General features: G+C 36.0%; 3 protein-coding genes across 5 annotated transcripts in view; 2 read left to right on the forward strand and 1 right to left on the reverse strand.

Annotated features, from left to right (window-relative positions):
- LOC142352235 (nucleoporin p54-like) overlaps positions 1-16327 on the forward strand; it is a 608913-nt gene that overhangs the window by 512710 nt on the left and 79876 nt on the right. The gene's annotated exons all lie outside the window — the stretch shown is intronic.
- LOC142352233 (sec1 family domain-containing protein 1-like) overlaps positions 1-16327 on the reverse strand; it is a 354741-nt gene that overhangs the window by 187014 nt on the left and 151400 nt on the right. The window lies entirely within an intron of this gene.
- Positions 1397-15378, forward strand: LOC142352249 (uncharacterized). The gene is made up of 6 exons (XM_075404723.1): positions 1397-1623; positions 2274-2382; positions 2731-2895; positions 7737-7948; positions 8413-8755; positions 14921-15378. The coding sequence occupies exons 1-6, from the start codon at positions 1417-1419 to the stop codon at positions 15118-15120; spliced, it is 1236 nt and encodes a 411-aa protein (XP_075260838.1). The 5' UTR covers positions 1397-1416; the 3' UTR covers positions 15121-15378.

The raw sequence follows: 16327 nt of genomic DNA on the forward strand, positions 1-16327 counted from the left end.
ATCTGTTCACACATTTTCATGGTTTTTGATGTCAAATTAGAGTAGTGATTTTGGTTACTCCGAAACAGGAAGTGGTGCAAAAAATCGAATAGTTCTGCGGCGTAAAATTTTTTCACCCTATTTTTAAATTAGTGAGAAAACGGTGTTTGAACAAAGATTTGCTTTGTTCACATGTGGCAATTTCACCTTGATTTGTACTGTTTTTTTCGATTTTTTGGATGGGATTTTCTAAATGGTTTCCCCAATGCGTTAATAGTTCATTCTAGATCTAGTTTCTTTGTTTGAACTAAATTTCTGTTTCTCGCTAATGGTTTTTTGTTAACATGCGGCATTTTGACATGCAGATTTTCTGTTTTTTTTTCCTTTTTGATCTGATTTTTTTTTAGGAAATGGTTTTCCCAATTCACTCAAAGTGCGTTTTAGGTCTAGTTTTCCTTTAGTCAATGAAAATTCTTTGAATTGTACGTCAGGACTTGTCCTGCCATGTTTTTTAATTCGTCTTCATCGATGATTCTTGCGACCATTGATTTTTTCCCATTTCAGTGACTTTACTGCTTTGCAGTTAAAACTTGTGTGCTTGACGTCATTTGTTCTGCTTTTAGGTCAATTGCGTAACTTACGTCACTCAAAAATTGACTTCTGAACTCACTTATGGAATTTTAAACTTTTGAAGGTTTTCTAGTTAAAGATAAGATGAATAGTGTGCATCTAAGTATTGCCAATTATATATACCCTAATTCTTGAGAATTAGTCCTTGAGTTTTTGATTTTGAATATTAATTTTGAAAAAACTCATTTTTCATTATAGAGCGTATGTTTCTCATAAAATTGACAATCCGAATCTAACCCAAAAATTCTAGTGGTCTATCAAAGTACTGGTTGTCAATCTGTTTATCTTATTTCTTTTGGTTGTTTCAATTCAATGGAATCCACAAGCGTCTATCGGGGCTCCTTTCCGGCAATCTGCCGGCTATGTTATATATATATTATAAAAATAAATATTTTATCTTACCACTAAAGAGCTGTTGGAGGTTGTTCCGCGATGCTACTTATTTTACGAGCAATTGTTTTGCGGGATTTTTAAAATATCTTTATAAAACCATTGAAGGAAATAAAGGTATGTGAAAGTAATATCGAAAAGATCGGATCTTTTCCATCGGACAAAATTGATTAAACAGAAAATTGTGCTGGATTATAGTTCCGTACCCCAATTAATATGAAGGTTGGAACAATTATTGAGTTGAGATTATTGCAGAAAATCGCCATTTATGTATGAATATTTCATCTTCGTCCCAAGAAGTGCATATAGATATAGATCGCCTAAAAACACAGTTGAGCGTACAGTCCCCCACCCCAATAATTGGCTTCTGAACAGTAAAAAATGGTATTTCAGATGTAACAGTTTGACTTATATGAAATGCCTCGTCGCAACTCGCGCAGTAGTGTCATCGGGCTGAGCAGGAAGCACCAGTCGGAACTAGTGAGTGGGTTGAGAGAGCTGAGACACAGCATTGACAAAGTGAATGCAGCGAATCTACAGTGCAAACCTACTTTGGAAAGCCTGAACCAAATGCACGCAAAAATAGTGGCAAGTGATGGGTGCAAAACAGTTTCTACTAGCCAGGTTAGTGAATTTGAGTAATACTGGTTAATAATAAATTGTTTTCTATAATTAAAAAAATCACACAGTGGTGACATTCATTTACAAAATATATCAACAAGGCTATAATCACTATTAAGCCAATGACCAATTCTGAAGTGTCTTAGAGGAGTACATTGAGTTTAAATGAGTTAAGTTGAGTTTAAGTTTGCAGGGTTCGAAATTTTAAGGTTCAAAAATGTAAATCAGGAAAAAATATAACCAGTTCTAAAAGGAAATTCTTGTTTATATGCAAGTTTGCGAACAAATGTTATCACAGTTAGTAAAAAGCAGTAAAACGAGCTAAAATATTTTAAACATTTACGAAAAGGGCTAAAAATGGGACAAAAGTTTATATATCAACAACTTCGGATTTTCGAATTTTTTGGCGGAATTCTAGACAGATGCCACAAGTCATTCTTGGAAGCGCTCAAAAAATTCGGAAGTTATCTAAACAAAAACAAAATATAGGCTAGCTTAAATTTATCCCATTTTTTCAGAAAAGTACGAGAAGAAGCTGTTGTTAAAGAAGCCTAAGAACCTGCAGTTGATATATTACCGGAAACACTACTAGTTGTTACAGCTGGTGTAACGCGGCCTAATATTGTTTATTCTTATGTATTTGTGTTGTTGAGGTGTGCAAGCTTCGCCAGTTGACAGAGCAGGCGGTAGAGGAGAGTGAGGTGGAGATAGAGGCTCTCAAGGCCACTCTGGCAGAAATCAACAGAATCAAACTACTCAGAGGTTACACTTCACTTCATATTACTTAATCTTTATCCTCATCTTTAATAAATGAGTCGCTTGGGGTGGAGGGGGGGGGGTAATTGAGGCGGTATTTATTACCTTGACAGATATAAACCACTTGGTAATTATAGAGACTTCTATTCTCAGTTGTATGATGGACGGAAGTTCGCAAACTGCTGAAATAGATATTTAAAGATACAGCTGCACCTCATGCAACGATTTTGTTGGCGTATACATCGACTTCTTTTATGTCCTAAATTAGATCTGCAGATGATAGACACGAGGTGAGAAAAGTAAAGAAAAAAACTTAAATGTTCGATTGAGTGAAAAGATATATTGTTGGAATAGGTGACAAGAGACACTACTTGATGCCCAGTTCGAACACGAGAACATCAGAGGTACACGAATTGGCTATCACGAGTACAGCTGGGGGGAATGGTGGTGGGTGTGGGGAGGGGGTGGGCTCTCCCTCATCTCACCACAATTCTGCGTCATCATCATCGTCAAACTCTGGTACGCTGTTTCAGCTAGTGTTGTGCAAAATTGTAATGGCTGTTTTTGCAATCTAATAAGGAGGGAATTATTAATAGCCGCGAAGCGATAGCGGCTTTTATTGGGGACATCGTGGTTTTTTACAATTCAAAGAATTTGAATTGTATTGAGGCGCTGTCTTTTTTTAAGATCTGTTCACATATTTTCATGATTTTTGAAGTCAAATTGGAGTAGTGATTTTGGTCACGCCGAAACAGGAAATGGAGCGAAAAAGCGAGTGGTTTTTCGGCGTGAAAAAGTTTCTCGCTCTAATTTTGGAGTAGAGTGAGAAAACGGTGTTTGAACAAAAATTCGCTTTCTCGCTAGTGGTTTTTTGTTCACATGCGGCAATTTCACTTTGATTTTTACTGTTTTTTCGATTTTTTGGATCGGATTTTTTTCTAAATGGTTTTTCCGATCCATTCATATTCCGTTTTAAGTCTAGTTTTTTTAGTCAATGAAAATTCTTTGAATTGTACGTCAGGACTTGTCCTGCTATGTTTTTTTTTAATTCGTCGTCTCCATTGATGATTCTTAACGACCTGACTTCTTGGAATTGACTTCTTGGAATTGACTTTTTCACTAACTTCTACTTTGCAGTTAAAATTTGTGTGCGTGACGTCATTTCTGCTTTTAGGCCAATTGCGTGACTTACCTCACTCAAAAAAATGACTTCTGAACTCACTTATGGAACTTTAAATTTTTTGAACATTTTAGTTAAAGATCAATAGTGTGCATCTAATTAGTGCCAAACTTATACTCCCTAATTCTTGAGTATTAGTCTTGAGTTTTTGATTTCGAAAGCTCTCTGAGCACTTTTTCCTTATAGGCCGTATGTGTCATAAAATTGACAGTCCGAATCTATCCCTAGTGGTCAATTAAAGGACTGGTGGTCGATCTATCTCTTATTTCTTTGGTTGTTTCAGTTCATGGAAGGCCACAAGCGTCTATCGCGGCTATTTTCCCTAGTGGTCAATTAAAGGACTGGTGGTCGATCTATCTCTTATTTCTTTGGTTGTTTCAGTTCATGGAAGGCCACAAGCGTCTATCGCGGCTATTTTCCCTAGTGGTCAATTAAAGGACTGGTGGTCGATCTATCTCTTGTTTCTTTGGTTGTTTCAGTTCATGGAAGGCCACAAGCGTCTATCGCGGCTATTTTCCGGCAATCTGCCGGCTATGTTTTTGTTTCGCCACTGAATGAGAATTTTTTTTACAATTTTACCCTCAATTCAATTTCAAATTCAACACGCCACATCTTGGCACGGCCGAGAGGATATGATAGCGCGGAACAAAATACTGCACGCAGCACAGCCAATCTCTCGCCTGCCTCCAAGCAGAAGAGCTTGCTACCAGAAGAAACTTGTGCCGAGTTGGAATGCATGACAACCAGCAGCTTTTGATTTGAATGTCTCTCCGCCATTGCAAACAAGTCTTTAAACAGATGCGGTGCAGAAGTCTGCAATACCTTTGATGGCCACTGAAGGCAGAAAATACTCGCAATACGCTCAACAATGCAATGAAGCGGGAATCCAGTCTGTCCCGCTGGCATTTGAAACGTTCGGTGATTTTTCTGTGCTAGCTCGAAGAACCTTGAATCGAATTGCACTGCTTACTGATTGCAATGCTTCCAACCTATGGGATTATCAATTTCTTATAACCGAATGGCAAAAGAAGTTCCATCACAGCAATGCGTGGGTCAGCTTTAACGCTGATTCCAAGAGATTTTCACCTATGATATGCACCTTTTGCTCATAATGTCACCTAATGAGAGGGGACAAAATATGAAATAAAGTCTAATGCTCGTCCCGCCCAATGATTGAGGAGTCAAAATAGTAGAGAAAATGACAAGATTCAAAAAGCTTGGAAAATCAGAGGATAGCGATAAAGATAGAGACGGCGCTTCAAAGAAGAACGAGATCAATTATTTTGTGATAAGAATTGTTATGGTGTTTGATCAGTGTAGATTCAAGTTGCTTTGTAATTAAGGAATGAAAGCTAACTAAGATCTAAAAATCTACGCAATCTTGATCTTGAGAAAATTCTGACGGTGGTCTATTGGAGGAGAGTTGACGGGTGGATGAGACAGACTCATTCCTTGTCCCCCCCACTTTTTTGCAAGTAAGATTGCCGGTGCCAGCTTTGATGTTTACAATAATGTAGGCTGCCATATGAAATCGCGTAGTCATGTTATCAAAAATAGTTATTTGTCGGCAAAATCATGAAACGCCAAACTCTACATAATTTTTGTTTCTGTTGACGCTATTAAGGACACATTTTGTCTCTTCCACGGTGATTGGTGGAGGTGATTGTACTGTTTTTTGTGCTACTCTTCTTTCTCTTTTTTAACTCATTAAATTGTTGTGCTAATTTCCCCGTTTTGAATGAAAAAAGGAAATTTTTCACACTTGACTTCTTAATATTTTGCTTGACTAGATTGCTCTTATTGAGAAATTATGTCTGCGTTGCAAAAAAAACTGATTGTAAACTATGAGATCTTATGGTCTTGATAGCCGAGTAGTATGTGCGGAGTCTGGGATGCAGGAGGGTGCGGTTTCGAATCACTCCTGAGGCTGAATTGTTTGCACGCATAAAGTTTTTCTTTACTATGGCCCCTCTGAATTAAATTGCCCCGCCTGTCGCTCCAGAGCATTTTGTCCGAAGTCAGTCGGTTTACGTTTGTCAAATACTCTCAAAATTCTTACATAATTTCGCGGTTATTGCATTTTTATCCAACGCTACGTCAGAAATTGGTAATCAGGGTTGCATTTTGTGTTCGGTGAATTAATGTGTATCAAGGTGCGGCAGTTTATCAAGCAGCAATGTTGTTGGTTCTTCGTCTCGAGGTTCCTGTTGTCGATTCTACCGTCACCTCAATCTTTTCCAAAGATAGCTGAGCGGAGTTTTTATTGACTTTCTGTTGGTTTTTTGAAATCCAATTAATTTAGATTGTTTTGGTGCACTGATTATGAACTATGAAATACTTTTCGACTTCTTGATATCACTGAGAAGTCTAAAAAAAAATAAAAAATTTAGTTGTGCCGGAGTAGTAGAGGCAGGGAAAAAGCGAGTAGGTTTTAATAGCACCTAAATCCTAAATTGAGTGAGGCGTTGGTGTTTGAGCAAATTTGGAGATGTTTTTGAGAGGATTTTTGTCATTTGCGGTAATGACTTGTGTTTTCATTGTGTTTCTCTCAAGTAGAATTAAAAAATGGCACATTTGTTCTAATTGTGCCTTGTTTTTCACCTAATGGAATGGGTTATGTTTCGTGATTTCAAAAATTTGTGAATTCTGCTAAACTGTGAGTAAGAATTTTTGGTGTTTTTGTTATATGCTTTTGCCCTTTTGACGTCACTAACGTCATTGTTTCTAATTTTTTTTCTTCATTTTTTCATTTTTTGCCTTTTTTGTTTTTCATTGGTTTCGGCAAAGTTGGTGTATGCATTCTAAGCACGCCTATTATCAATAATTATCCAAATTTTTCTGACTATTTCCAAAGATTGAGAACAAAATTGCTAAAAATTTTGGAGGAAAAGGATTTTTGAAAGTTGTTTTTAGATTTACTTTTTTGTTTATTTTTGCATATCCAGGGGCCTGTGCTTTATTGACGTCGAAGTTTGATGTTGTTGGAAAACTTGAAATTCGTTTTATTGGTTAATTCTCTCATTTGGTTGTAATTCAGGACTTGTGCACTGTTCTTGTTTCGCGGTCAAGGTTTTTGTTTCGATTAAACGACGTCAGGCTCACTTAAAATCTTACGTTTCATTCATTCGTTCATGCAATTGTGACTGAATTGCGTGTGTGGGTCTTTTCTTAGTCTTATTTTATTCAGTTTTTCTTCATAAAATTTTTGGTCAGAACTTACTTCACTATCAAATGGCTTTTCCTCTCTCTAATTGATTTTTGCTTTCTTTAGCTAAAGATAAGTTCAATTGAGTATATGTCAAACTGATTGATGTCACTGAATTCTTTTTATTAAGTCATTCATGCAATTTCAAATGAATTGCGCGCGTGACGTCATCTTTCACTCTTATTATATTGAGTTTTGGTCACAGGTGACTTGCCTCACCCTCAAAAAGGTTTTTCTTTAATTGATTTTTGCTTACTTTAGCGGAAAGAGATCTTATTAACTGAGTATTGTCACTCGAATTGAAGGGTATTTGAGGGAAGCTAATAGAAACAACGCATAACAATTTCTAAATAAATTCCAAGATCTCAGCAAATAGTAAAAGAAAACTGAAATTTCTCTTTCCGCCTTATTTATTATTTGCTTTTTTTATGAAAGCAAGTCTACGAAGCTTTCGCACCTAAGTTTTTCAATCTGCCAGCTTTGTTTTTATATCTGATTTTTTATCGATAAAGTTCCCAGTAGTCTATGCGTAAAAACAGCGCTCCCTCAGGGGCAACTTCCCGTAATCTATTTGTTACGAATTCATGTAATGAGGGAAGGAAATATATGCTGGCCTGATTTTTTTCAATTTTCACTCCACGCAAAAATGTTGGTCTGCGGAATACTTGAGTAGTATCGTTAGACAGACCTTGCTGAGTAGAATATTTCCGCTAAAGTGTTTTTTCGGATTTAGGTTTCACTGCAAAGATACTATGAGATTTTTATCTTATTGCTCTTAGTGTTTTGCTCTTATTGAAAGTCCTCAGATGATGCAAATTTAAATGTTCACAATGACAAGAATTCAGAAATAAAAACATTTCAGTTTTTCATTTTTTCAGTTTCGTTTTTTCGATTTAATGTTTTTAATTTTTCAATTTTTTTTTTCAAGATAGTGACTAAGTGTTGAGCTGAGTTGAGTTGAATGTGTGCTCCCAGGTAGCAACTGTGTGTTGGAGCCTCTTTCTATCCTTTCTCCTCGTCGCACTCTGAGAAGGGGAGCTCTTATGACTCTATTGAGGGAGACTGCTCTGGCCCTGCCTCTGTTCACTGGGTCTCCGGATGAGGAGCTGCCACCGCTATGTGGTGCAGTTCCAGCTGATTCCTCCTACATCATTCCAATCGGACATTATGTCGCTGCCAAAGTTAAGGTCAGTCGTTACAACAGAAAACAGCTCAATCGCTCCTACCTTATCTTCGCCCCTTCCTGCGATGGGGTGGCGTTGGAGGTGGAGTGGGTTACGGGGGTTGGTAGTAACTGAGCCGAAATGTGCAAGCCTGGATCATTAAAACTTTGTAATTTTTGTAGATCAGCTAATGAAGTATTTTTGTCGATTTTCAAATTGATCAGTTAATTTGTTAACTTCTAATAAATTTTCGAACAGTTATGGGTTATCTTATAACTTGTTAAATGGAAGTTTTGAAACTCCTTGTAAACTCATAGTCTTCATGCCCTTTTTAGTTGATGTAAAAAATTTGATTGTATCTGAGAGAGCGAATGAAATATTCTAATAAATTGGACCGCTCTGTTCAAAGTTGAACTGTTTCACATTGAAGACTTTCCCCAATTTGATTAAATTGTTATCATTGAATCGATGTTGATGTTTTGTTGTAGACCAGTGATGAGGACATTGTTCTGTCCCCCTCCCCAAATAGTAAATCACGCAACTCCTCCCCCTCCCCAAGGCACACAACAGGAGACCACTCGGGCACATCCTCCCTTGTGGGCTCAATGTGTTCAGCTGTGAAATTGGAAGAGAGCCAGATATCGGGTGAGAACTGGATCTTAGCCGAGTGTGCCGGGTGGAATAATTTGGGCAATTACAAGTACGAGGTGCTGGATATCGACGAGGACAACAAGGACTGTGCCAGACATATTCTTGGCAAGAGGGGAGTTGTGTCGCTGCCGTTGATGAAAGCGGACCCTTTAGTCCATCCTAAAGCAGTGCACCAGAAGGGTTTGTACAGTCTAATGGGAAAAGAAGATTAATTGTTTTGAACAAAGTGAACAGTTACTCTCACAGTATTGAAAGAACACAAACCTAACGATTAGTAAGAAAGGGGGGTCTATCGTCCAGTTTCGCATCATCTTGAATTAAAGCAAATTAAAGATTTCTGGGCCAGAGACCCCTCATTTCTTACTACTAATGCCAAATTTTCGCAGTGAATTTAGCACCCAATTTTAGAATCTGGAACTGTATATAGGAAACTCTGGTATTCTAGAATCTGGCTGTGCAGAGATTTGGCATTTTAAAACTTGCACCGAAGTGTTACAAAAAACTGAAATCCAACCCATAGGAGAATGTTCCGCAGGTTTTAGCTTTCTTATACGAGACAGGTTTTAGCTTTCTTGTACGAGAAAATTTATCTTCACTTGCGGCTATAGATTGAAATTCAAATTGTAGCAGCGTTGGTAATGACTGTTATGTTTAATAGCCGCACAGCGATAGCTGGGGCTATTATTGGCCTTCTCTTGGTTTTTTACAATTCAAAGAATTTGAATTGTATTGGTGCGCTGTGTTTTTTTTTAAGATGTGTTCACACATTTTTCAATGACTTTGATCTTTCGAAACGGGATAAACAGGTAAAGCCCAGCGGGCATTAAGTTTCATTAGAGGCCCAAAGTGGGCTTTAGTAGTCCTTCAAGTGCGTATAGTAGTGCAGCTGCTGGGATGGCCTTAATTTAAGGTTAAAAGGTCATTTTTAGGAGTTCTGCTCAAAATGGTGCATTTTTTCATGTTTTTTGTGATTTTTTTGAGATTTTTGTTTGATTAGTCTTAGGTTGAAGTTTTTAAAAGCTGATGAAGGCCTTTTGCGAGACAAAATTGCTTGTTATTACCATTTTATGAGCTATATGTCGTGGTACTACAAACACAAACACACAAAAGGATACTAATTTTTTTAATTTTTTTCAGGTTTTTTGAAAATTTTTGTCATTTTTTGAGTTTTTTAGCCCTAGGTGTCACAAAAACTCCTATAGGGTTTGATAAAGGGTTGGGTGATAGGTTACTGCACAGTTTCTAGTGGTAATGGAACGGTTTTCAACTTTTTGACATCATGAATTTTAGCATTTTTTGACAAAAGTTGCAAATTTTTCATGTTTTTTGACATATTTATTGTCATCCTTCAAGTGGTTTGAGTCACAGGGGCAAGAAACCCATATTAGAGGTTGGATAAAAATTACTGAAAAATTTGTATTGGGGCGCTGTCTTTTTTGATCTGTTCGCACATTTTCATGATTTTTGAAGTTGAATTGGAGTAGTGATTTTGGTCACGCCGAAACAGGAAGTAGAGAGAAAAAGCGAGTGGTTTTGCGGCGTAAAATTTTTTCGCTCTAATTTTAAAGTAGAGTGAGAAAACGGTGTTTGAACAAAAATTGGGTCTCTCGCTAGTGGTTTTTTGTTCACATGCGGCAATTTCTTTAATTTTTACTGTTTTTTCGATAGTTTGGATCGAACTTTTTTCGAAATGTTCCCAATCCATTCATATTTCATTCTAGGCCTAGTTCTTTTTTTGAACCAAATTTCCTTTTCTCGCTAGTGGCTTTTTTTGTTCACATGCGGCATTTTGACATTAATTTGCAGTTTTTTCAAAAATTTTTTCATCTGATTTTTTAAGAATTGGTTTTCCCAATTCAATGCTAGTCCGTTCTAGGTCTAGTGTATTGTTTAGTTCACGAAAATTCTTTGAATTGTACGTCAGGACTTGTCCTGCTAGGTTTTTTTATTTCGTCGTCATGATTTTTGTTACGACCATATGACGTCACGGCCTATTTTTGTTCATTCGTTCATGCAATTTCAACTGAATTGCATGTGTGACGTCATTTTTCTCTCTTAGTGGAGCGAGTTTTTTATTCATGCGCATGATTAAATTTTTGGTCACACTTGACTTACCTCACTCTCAAAAATGACTTCCTCAATTTGAAATTGACTTTTATTTACTTTAATTCAAAGAGATAAGGTCAAATTGGTGTGTGTCACTCTAAATGAAGGTTATTTGAGATCAGCTAATAGAGGCAGCTATAACTTATACAGATTTTTAATCAAAATATAACAGATCAGCCTTCAATGAAAAGACGAATTTTTTGATCTGTCTTTTTTACTGTTTGTTTTAGACTGCCGATATACGAATCTATTGCGGCTATTTTCTGGCAATCTGCCAGCTATGTTTGTGTATTAGCAATTAAAAAGACGGTTCCAATTTTTGTCAAAAAAGAATATTTGTATAGTAAATTTAAACGCGAGGTGACGTACGCCATAAATTTTTTAGAAATAGATTGAGTACACCTCTTTTATCGGTACATGAACCCTTCGTCTCATTGGGGTCAGAGCTATCCATAGGGGTCAATGGTGACCTTTGGAACTCATCTGAATTAATAAAAAATTAAATTGTTTTTATAGCTGCGCAGCTGTAAGCTGAGCGGTGCTATATTGCGGTGCTCTTGGTTTTTTACATGTCAAAAAATTTGAATTGTTTTGGAGCGCTGTCTTTTTACGACACGAAGAGGAGTATTGGTTTTCTCAAGGTTTTTTTTACTGAAGTACTATTCGTTCAGACGCTGTTTTGACCTAAAAACGAAAGTGAGAATAATTGCCGTGTGAACTAAATTTTTCTGAGCGAGAGAAGTTTTTTGATCATGCGCTGCGTTTAGTGAATGACTTTTTGACTTTCAAAGTAGTTTTTGACTGAATGGCACATATAGATAACCGTTTTTAGCCGTTTTTTCGTCTAAGTGGCCCAGTTTTTTTTGCTTGTAAGTTGATTTTTTGTAGAAATTAATTTTATTCGATGCTATATTGAAATGTAAACCTTGGAAATTAATACTACAGTGACTTGCAGAGCCTGAAAATGCGTTTCAAGTTCAAAATTGGCACTAATTTCCTGATTTTTTAGTAATTTTTTGGCTTTTTTTCTATTAATTTCTTCGTTTTTGGATCTTTCAGCCGTCTTTTGGTCAAAAATCAGTTAATATGGCAACTCACCTTTGAGAATTTATATTGTCAACGCCTCTTTCTACCTTGATGTAATTTTGTTTTATAAAATTGTTTATATGCTGATCCGATAATGGTTGTTTTTTTTCCAATTTTACTGTTTTTTGTTTGTATTTTAGTTTTAATCACTAGAAATTGTCTTTTTGTGCAACATGGGGACTTTAATTTCGTTTCAATAAAAATTCAATCATTTTCTAGCGTTAAGTTTTTGAAGAACAGTTAATATTTTCTTCATAAATGCAGTCTTAAAAATTTTTTGATCATTTTGCAAAATGTTTTGATGGTTTGAATTCTGCGGTTTCTTCTTTTTGTTCTGTTCAGGGGGATGGATTTTTGCCTCGGATAGCTTGTTGTCTTTTCTATATCTCGAAGGCTTTTCTATATCTCGAAGGCTGAACAATGAAAGGTATTTGTTTTTCTTGATTTTTTAATTTGACTTTTATCTTTCAAAATCAAGAATTAGCTTTTGTTTATATTTTCCTTACATTGTGTCCATATTCTTCGTTTTTTCTATATCTCGAAGGCTGAACAATAAAATGTATTTGTTTTTCTTGATTTTTTAATTTGATTTTCAACTTTCAAAATCAAAAATTATTCTTTGTTAATATGTTCCTTACATTGTGTCCATATTCTTCACTTTCTAGTTTGTACATTCTTTTTTTGTCCTGGCACCTACATTTATAAAGGTTACGTTGGTTTTTTCGGTTGTTAAAAAATTGAGTGATTTCAACTATTTCATAGATTTTCGTCGTTTCTTTGGTTTGCAATTGATTTCATTCATTATAAGGCAGTACTGAGAGTTTGCTAGAAAGCCTTTTCTAAAATTTCTACTTATTACTATTTGCAATTTTCTTTCGGCCTTGGTATTGGTTTTAAACGACTTTTTGCCTTTGAATATTATTCTGTTGCCTATGTCTTTATGATTAATTTAATTTTTGAATTACTATGAAATCAGGTTGTCTAGCGTAAATACAAAAAGGGAAAAGTTTGTGTTTTGTCTTAATTGCAGTGATTAGAAATCTAATCGTACTGTTTTTCTGATTCTTAATTGTGAGCATTCTTTTTTTTGTAAAATTTAACTTAGTTTCTAAGGATATTTTTGAGATTAGAAACATGAATTATTTGAGAGCAATTGATAGCCCTGCCAAGATTTTCAGCCTATCAGTATTTTAACCACCCTAATTTTTTCTGACTTTTTTAAAGTTACAAAACGTTTTCAATAATATAAAATTTTGCTGCATTTTGTTTCTCTTGGTGGCAGTGGTTTAAAGTTTACCAATTTTTAGGTCAGACCTTGGGAAGGTAATGAATTAATGCTTTTATACAAAAAGTAATGGCTTCAGTTGCGATTACGGTTTCTTGTGAAGTTTGAACGCTTCGAGTTGCTTCCGGAGTTCTTCAGGCTATGTTTTTAAGATCTCTTCACACATTTTCATGATTTTTGAAGCCAAATTGGAGTAGTGATTTTGGTCACGCCGAAACAGGAAGTGGAGCGAAAAAAAGTGGTTTTGCGGCGTAATATTTTTTTGCTCTAATTTTGAGTTAGAATGAGAAAACCGTGTTTGAACAAAAATTAGCTAGGTTTTGTTAGGTTTTTGTTAACATGCGGCAATTTCACTTTGATTTTTGCTGTTTTTTTGATTTGTTGGATCGGATTTTTTTTCTAAATGGTTCTCCCATTCCATGCATAGTTTGTTCTAGGCCTAGTTTTTTGTGTTTACTGAATTAAAATTCTTCGTTGTACGTCAGGACTTGTCCTGCTATGTTTTTTACAATTCGAAGAATTTGACTTGTATTGGGGCGATGTCTTATTTTTAAGATCTGTTCACACATTTTCATGATTTTTGAAGTCAAATTGGAGTGGTGATTTTGGTCACGCCGAAACAGGAAGTGGAGCAAAAAAGCGAGTGGTTTTGCGGCGTGAATTTTTTTCGCTCTAATATTAAAGTAGAGTGAGAAAACAACGTTTGAACAAAAATTCGCTTTCTCGCTAGTGGTTTTTTGTTCACATGCGGCAATCTCACTTTGAGTTTTACTATTTTTTTGATTTTTTTGGATCAGATTTTTTTCTAAATGGTTTTCCCAATCCATTCATAGTTCGTTCCAGGTCTAGTTTTTTGTTTAGTCAATCAAAATTCTCTGAATTGTACGTCAGGACTTGTCCTGCTATGTTTTTTTTTGGTTCGTGGTCTGACACTTTTTCGTTTTACATTGGTTCACACAGCAAAGCTTTTTCTCTTCCTGTCTTTAACAGCGTTTGCGCGCGTAGATTTTGATCATACTTGACTTAAATCACTCAATAAAATGACTCTTGCACTTTAAAACTTGAGTTTAATTTGAATTAGTTTAAGGTCAAAGGAACTCATATGTGCAGTAAAGGTCCTTAATAAAAGGCTTCTGCGGGATGAATTTTAACATGCTTCATTAATTTATCGCTGGATGGTTTTTGCCTAGCTTTTCGAGTGGCGTTGATTGTTTTTTAATAGCTGCCCTCATCTTCTCAGCCGGCTATTAAAGCGGTCCTATTTTTTTTTACTTCGTCGAACAAAAACTGTTTCGCTTCACCTCATTTTGCCGCTTTTTCAACATTTTGCGTGAAATCTTTTTGACATCTCTAGGCTAGTTTCTCTCTTCAAAATGAACCGAGTCAGTATAAAATTTGAAGTCAGAAATAGAAACGGAATAAACCCATAAAGCCCAATTTTAGATGCCCGCTATTTGAATGTCGTTCCTATAAGTATTAGTTACCTCTCTCTAATGCTTATTGGTATTGATAGTAGCCCCTGTAGCCTCCCTCTAAGAAACAGAAGTATGTTCAACTACGAAATGCCATCAAAATAAATAGGACTTAAAAATGTTTTTGTACAAAAATCTTTTTTTGCAATATCTATTCTTTCAATCCCAATCATGCTTATTGGAATCAACAGCTGCTATTTTCCGCCGGCAATCTGCCGGGTATGTTTTTTAATTTAGATCTGCAACTGTTTCTATCTCTTATAAGGCACGCAAGTCTATTCTTTCACAGCTATTCCGGCAATCTGCCGGTTATGTTAAATATATTTTTTGTAATAAACAATCTTCGTAAACAATCTATTATTATTAATCCTTCTTTGATTGACTACCCGCATTTAGGGACCCGAGTGATGGCTCTGTATCCCCAGACTACCTGTTTCTACTCTGCAGTCGTACACGAGACACCCCAACACTCAACAGACGAGTACAGGGTGCTGTTTGAAGACTCCTCTTACAGGGATGGATACTCGCCCCCTCTCTGTGTTCCTGTCAAGTTTGTAGTATCAGTCAAGGAGCAGTCTTCTAGCAGGAAAAAGTAACACTAAACAGTTCGAATTTGACAATATAGCCAGTATTGTGTGATCGGATCCTCCGGGCAAGATAGCACGATTGCGAGATAGGAGAAACAATAAGAAAATGCAGATTCATTTGTTTCTTGAAAGAAATTCGCCTTTGCCTAAAACGAACTATTTGTTCCGTAGCAATTGTATGTGCAATTAAAAAAGTTTTGAAAATTGTCTTTGCATCAAAGTAGCTGTTATAGTTGCCTGCTGAGTCTAATTATTTTTTTCTCGATGTATACTTTCTAGTTTGAGGAAATGTCAGGTTTTTCGCTAACGGCACCGCAATATTCTAGAGGTAGTCTAGCTGAAAGTGCACCCATTTGGAACCTATCATTTGTATTATATTTGCAGTATTATAAACCATCTGTCGGTTATCAAAACATTGTTAATAGCCGCGTCAGCAATTCCAGGCGGCTGTTATATCGCTCCTGATTTTTTTTAACAATTCAAAGAATTTGAATTGCATTGGGGCGCTGTCTTTTTTAGGACCCGAAGAGGACTATTGGTTTTCTTAAAGTTGTTTTTACCGGAAGTACTATTCGTTCAGACACTGTTTTGACTCAAAAGCGAAAGTGAGAAAAAATGCATGTGAACTAATTTCTTCTGAGCGAGAGAAGTTTTCTGATCGTGCGCTGCGTTTAGTAAATGACTTTTTGACTTTCAAAGCAGTTTTTGACTGAATGGCACATATAGATAACCGTTTTTAGCCGTTTTTTTCGTCTAAGTAAACCAGTTTTTTTGCTTGTAATTTGCTTTTTTTAGAAATAATTTTTATTCGATCCTATATTCGAATGTAAACCTCGGAATTTGATTTGCAGTGATTTGCAGAGCCTGAAAATGCGTTTCAAGTTCAAAATTGGCTCTAATTTCTTGTTTTTTTTATTTTTTGGCTTTTTTTATATAGCTGCGAAGCTGTAAGCTGAGCGTAGCTATATTGCGGTGCTCTTGGTTTTTTTTTGTTTCGTCGTCTGACGCTCTTTTTTCGTTTTACATTTGTTCACACAGCAAAGCTGAAAAAGTCAAATTTTCTGAATGACTTCTTCCTCTCACTAACGGCATTTGCGCGCGTGACGTCATTTCTCACTCACTTAAGCGAAAGTTTTTAGGTTATTTGCGTGATTAGATTTTGATCATACGTGACTTACATCACTCAATAAAATGACTTGCACTTTAAAACTTAAGT

The sequence above is a fragment of the Convolutriloba macropyga genome, chromosome 13, assembly GCF_964194025.1.
Source record: "Convolutriloba macropyga chromosome 13, txConMacr16.3, whole genome shotgun sequence".
Classification (NCBI taxonomy): Eukaryota; Metazoa; Xenacoelomorpha; order Acoela; family Convolutidae; genus Convolutriloba; species Convolutriloba macropyga.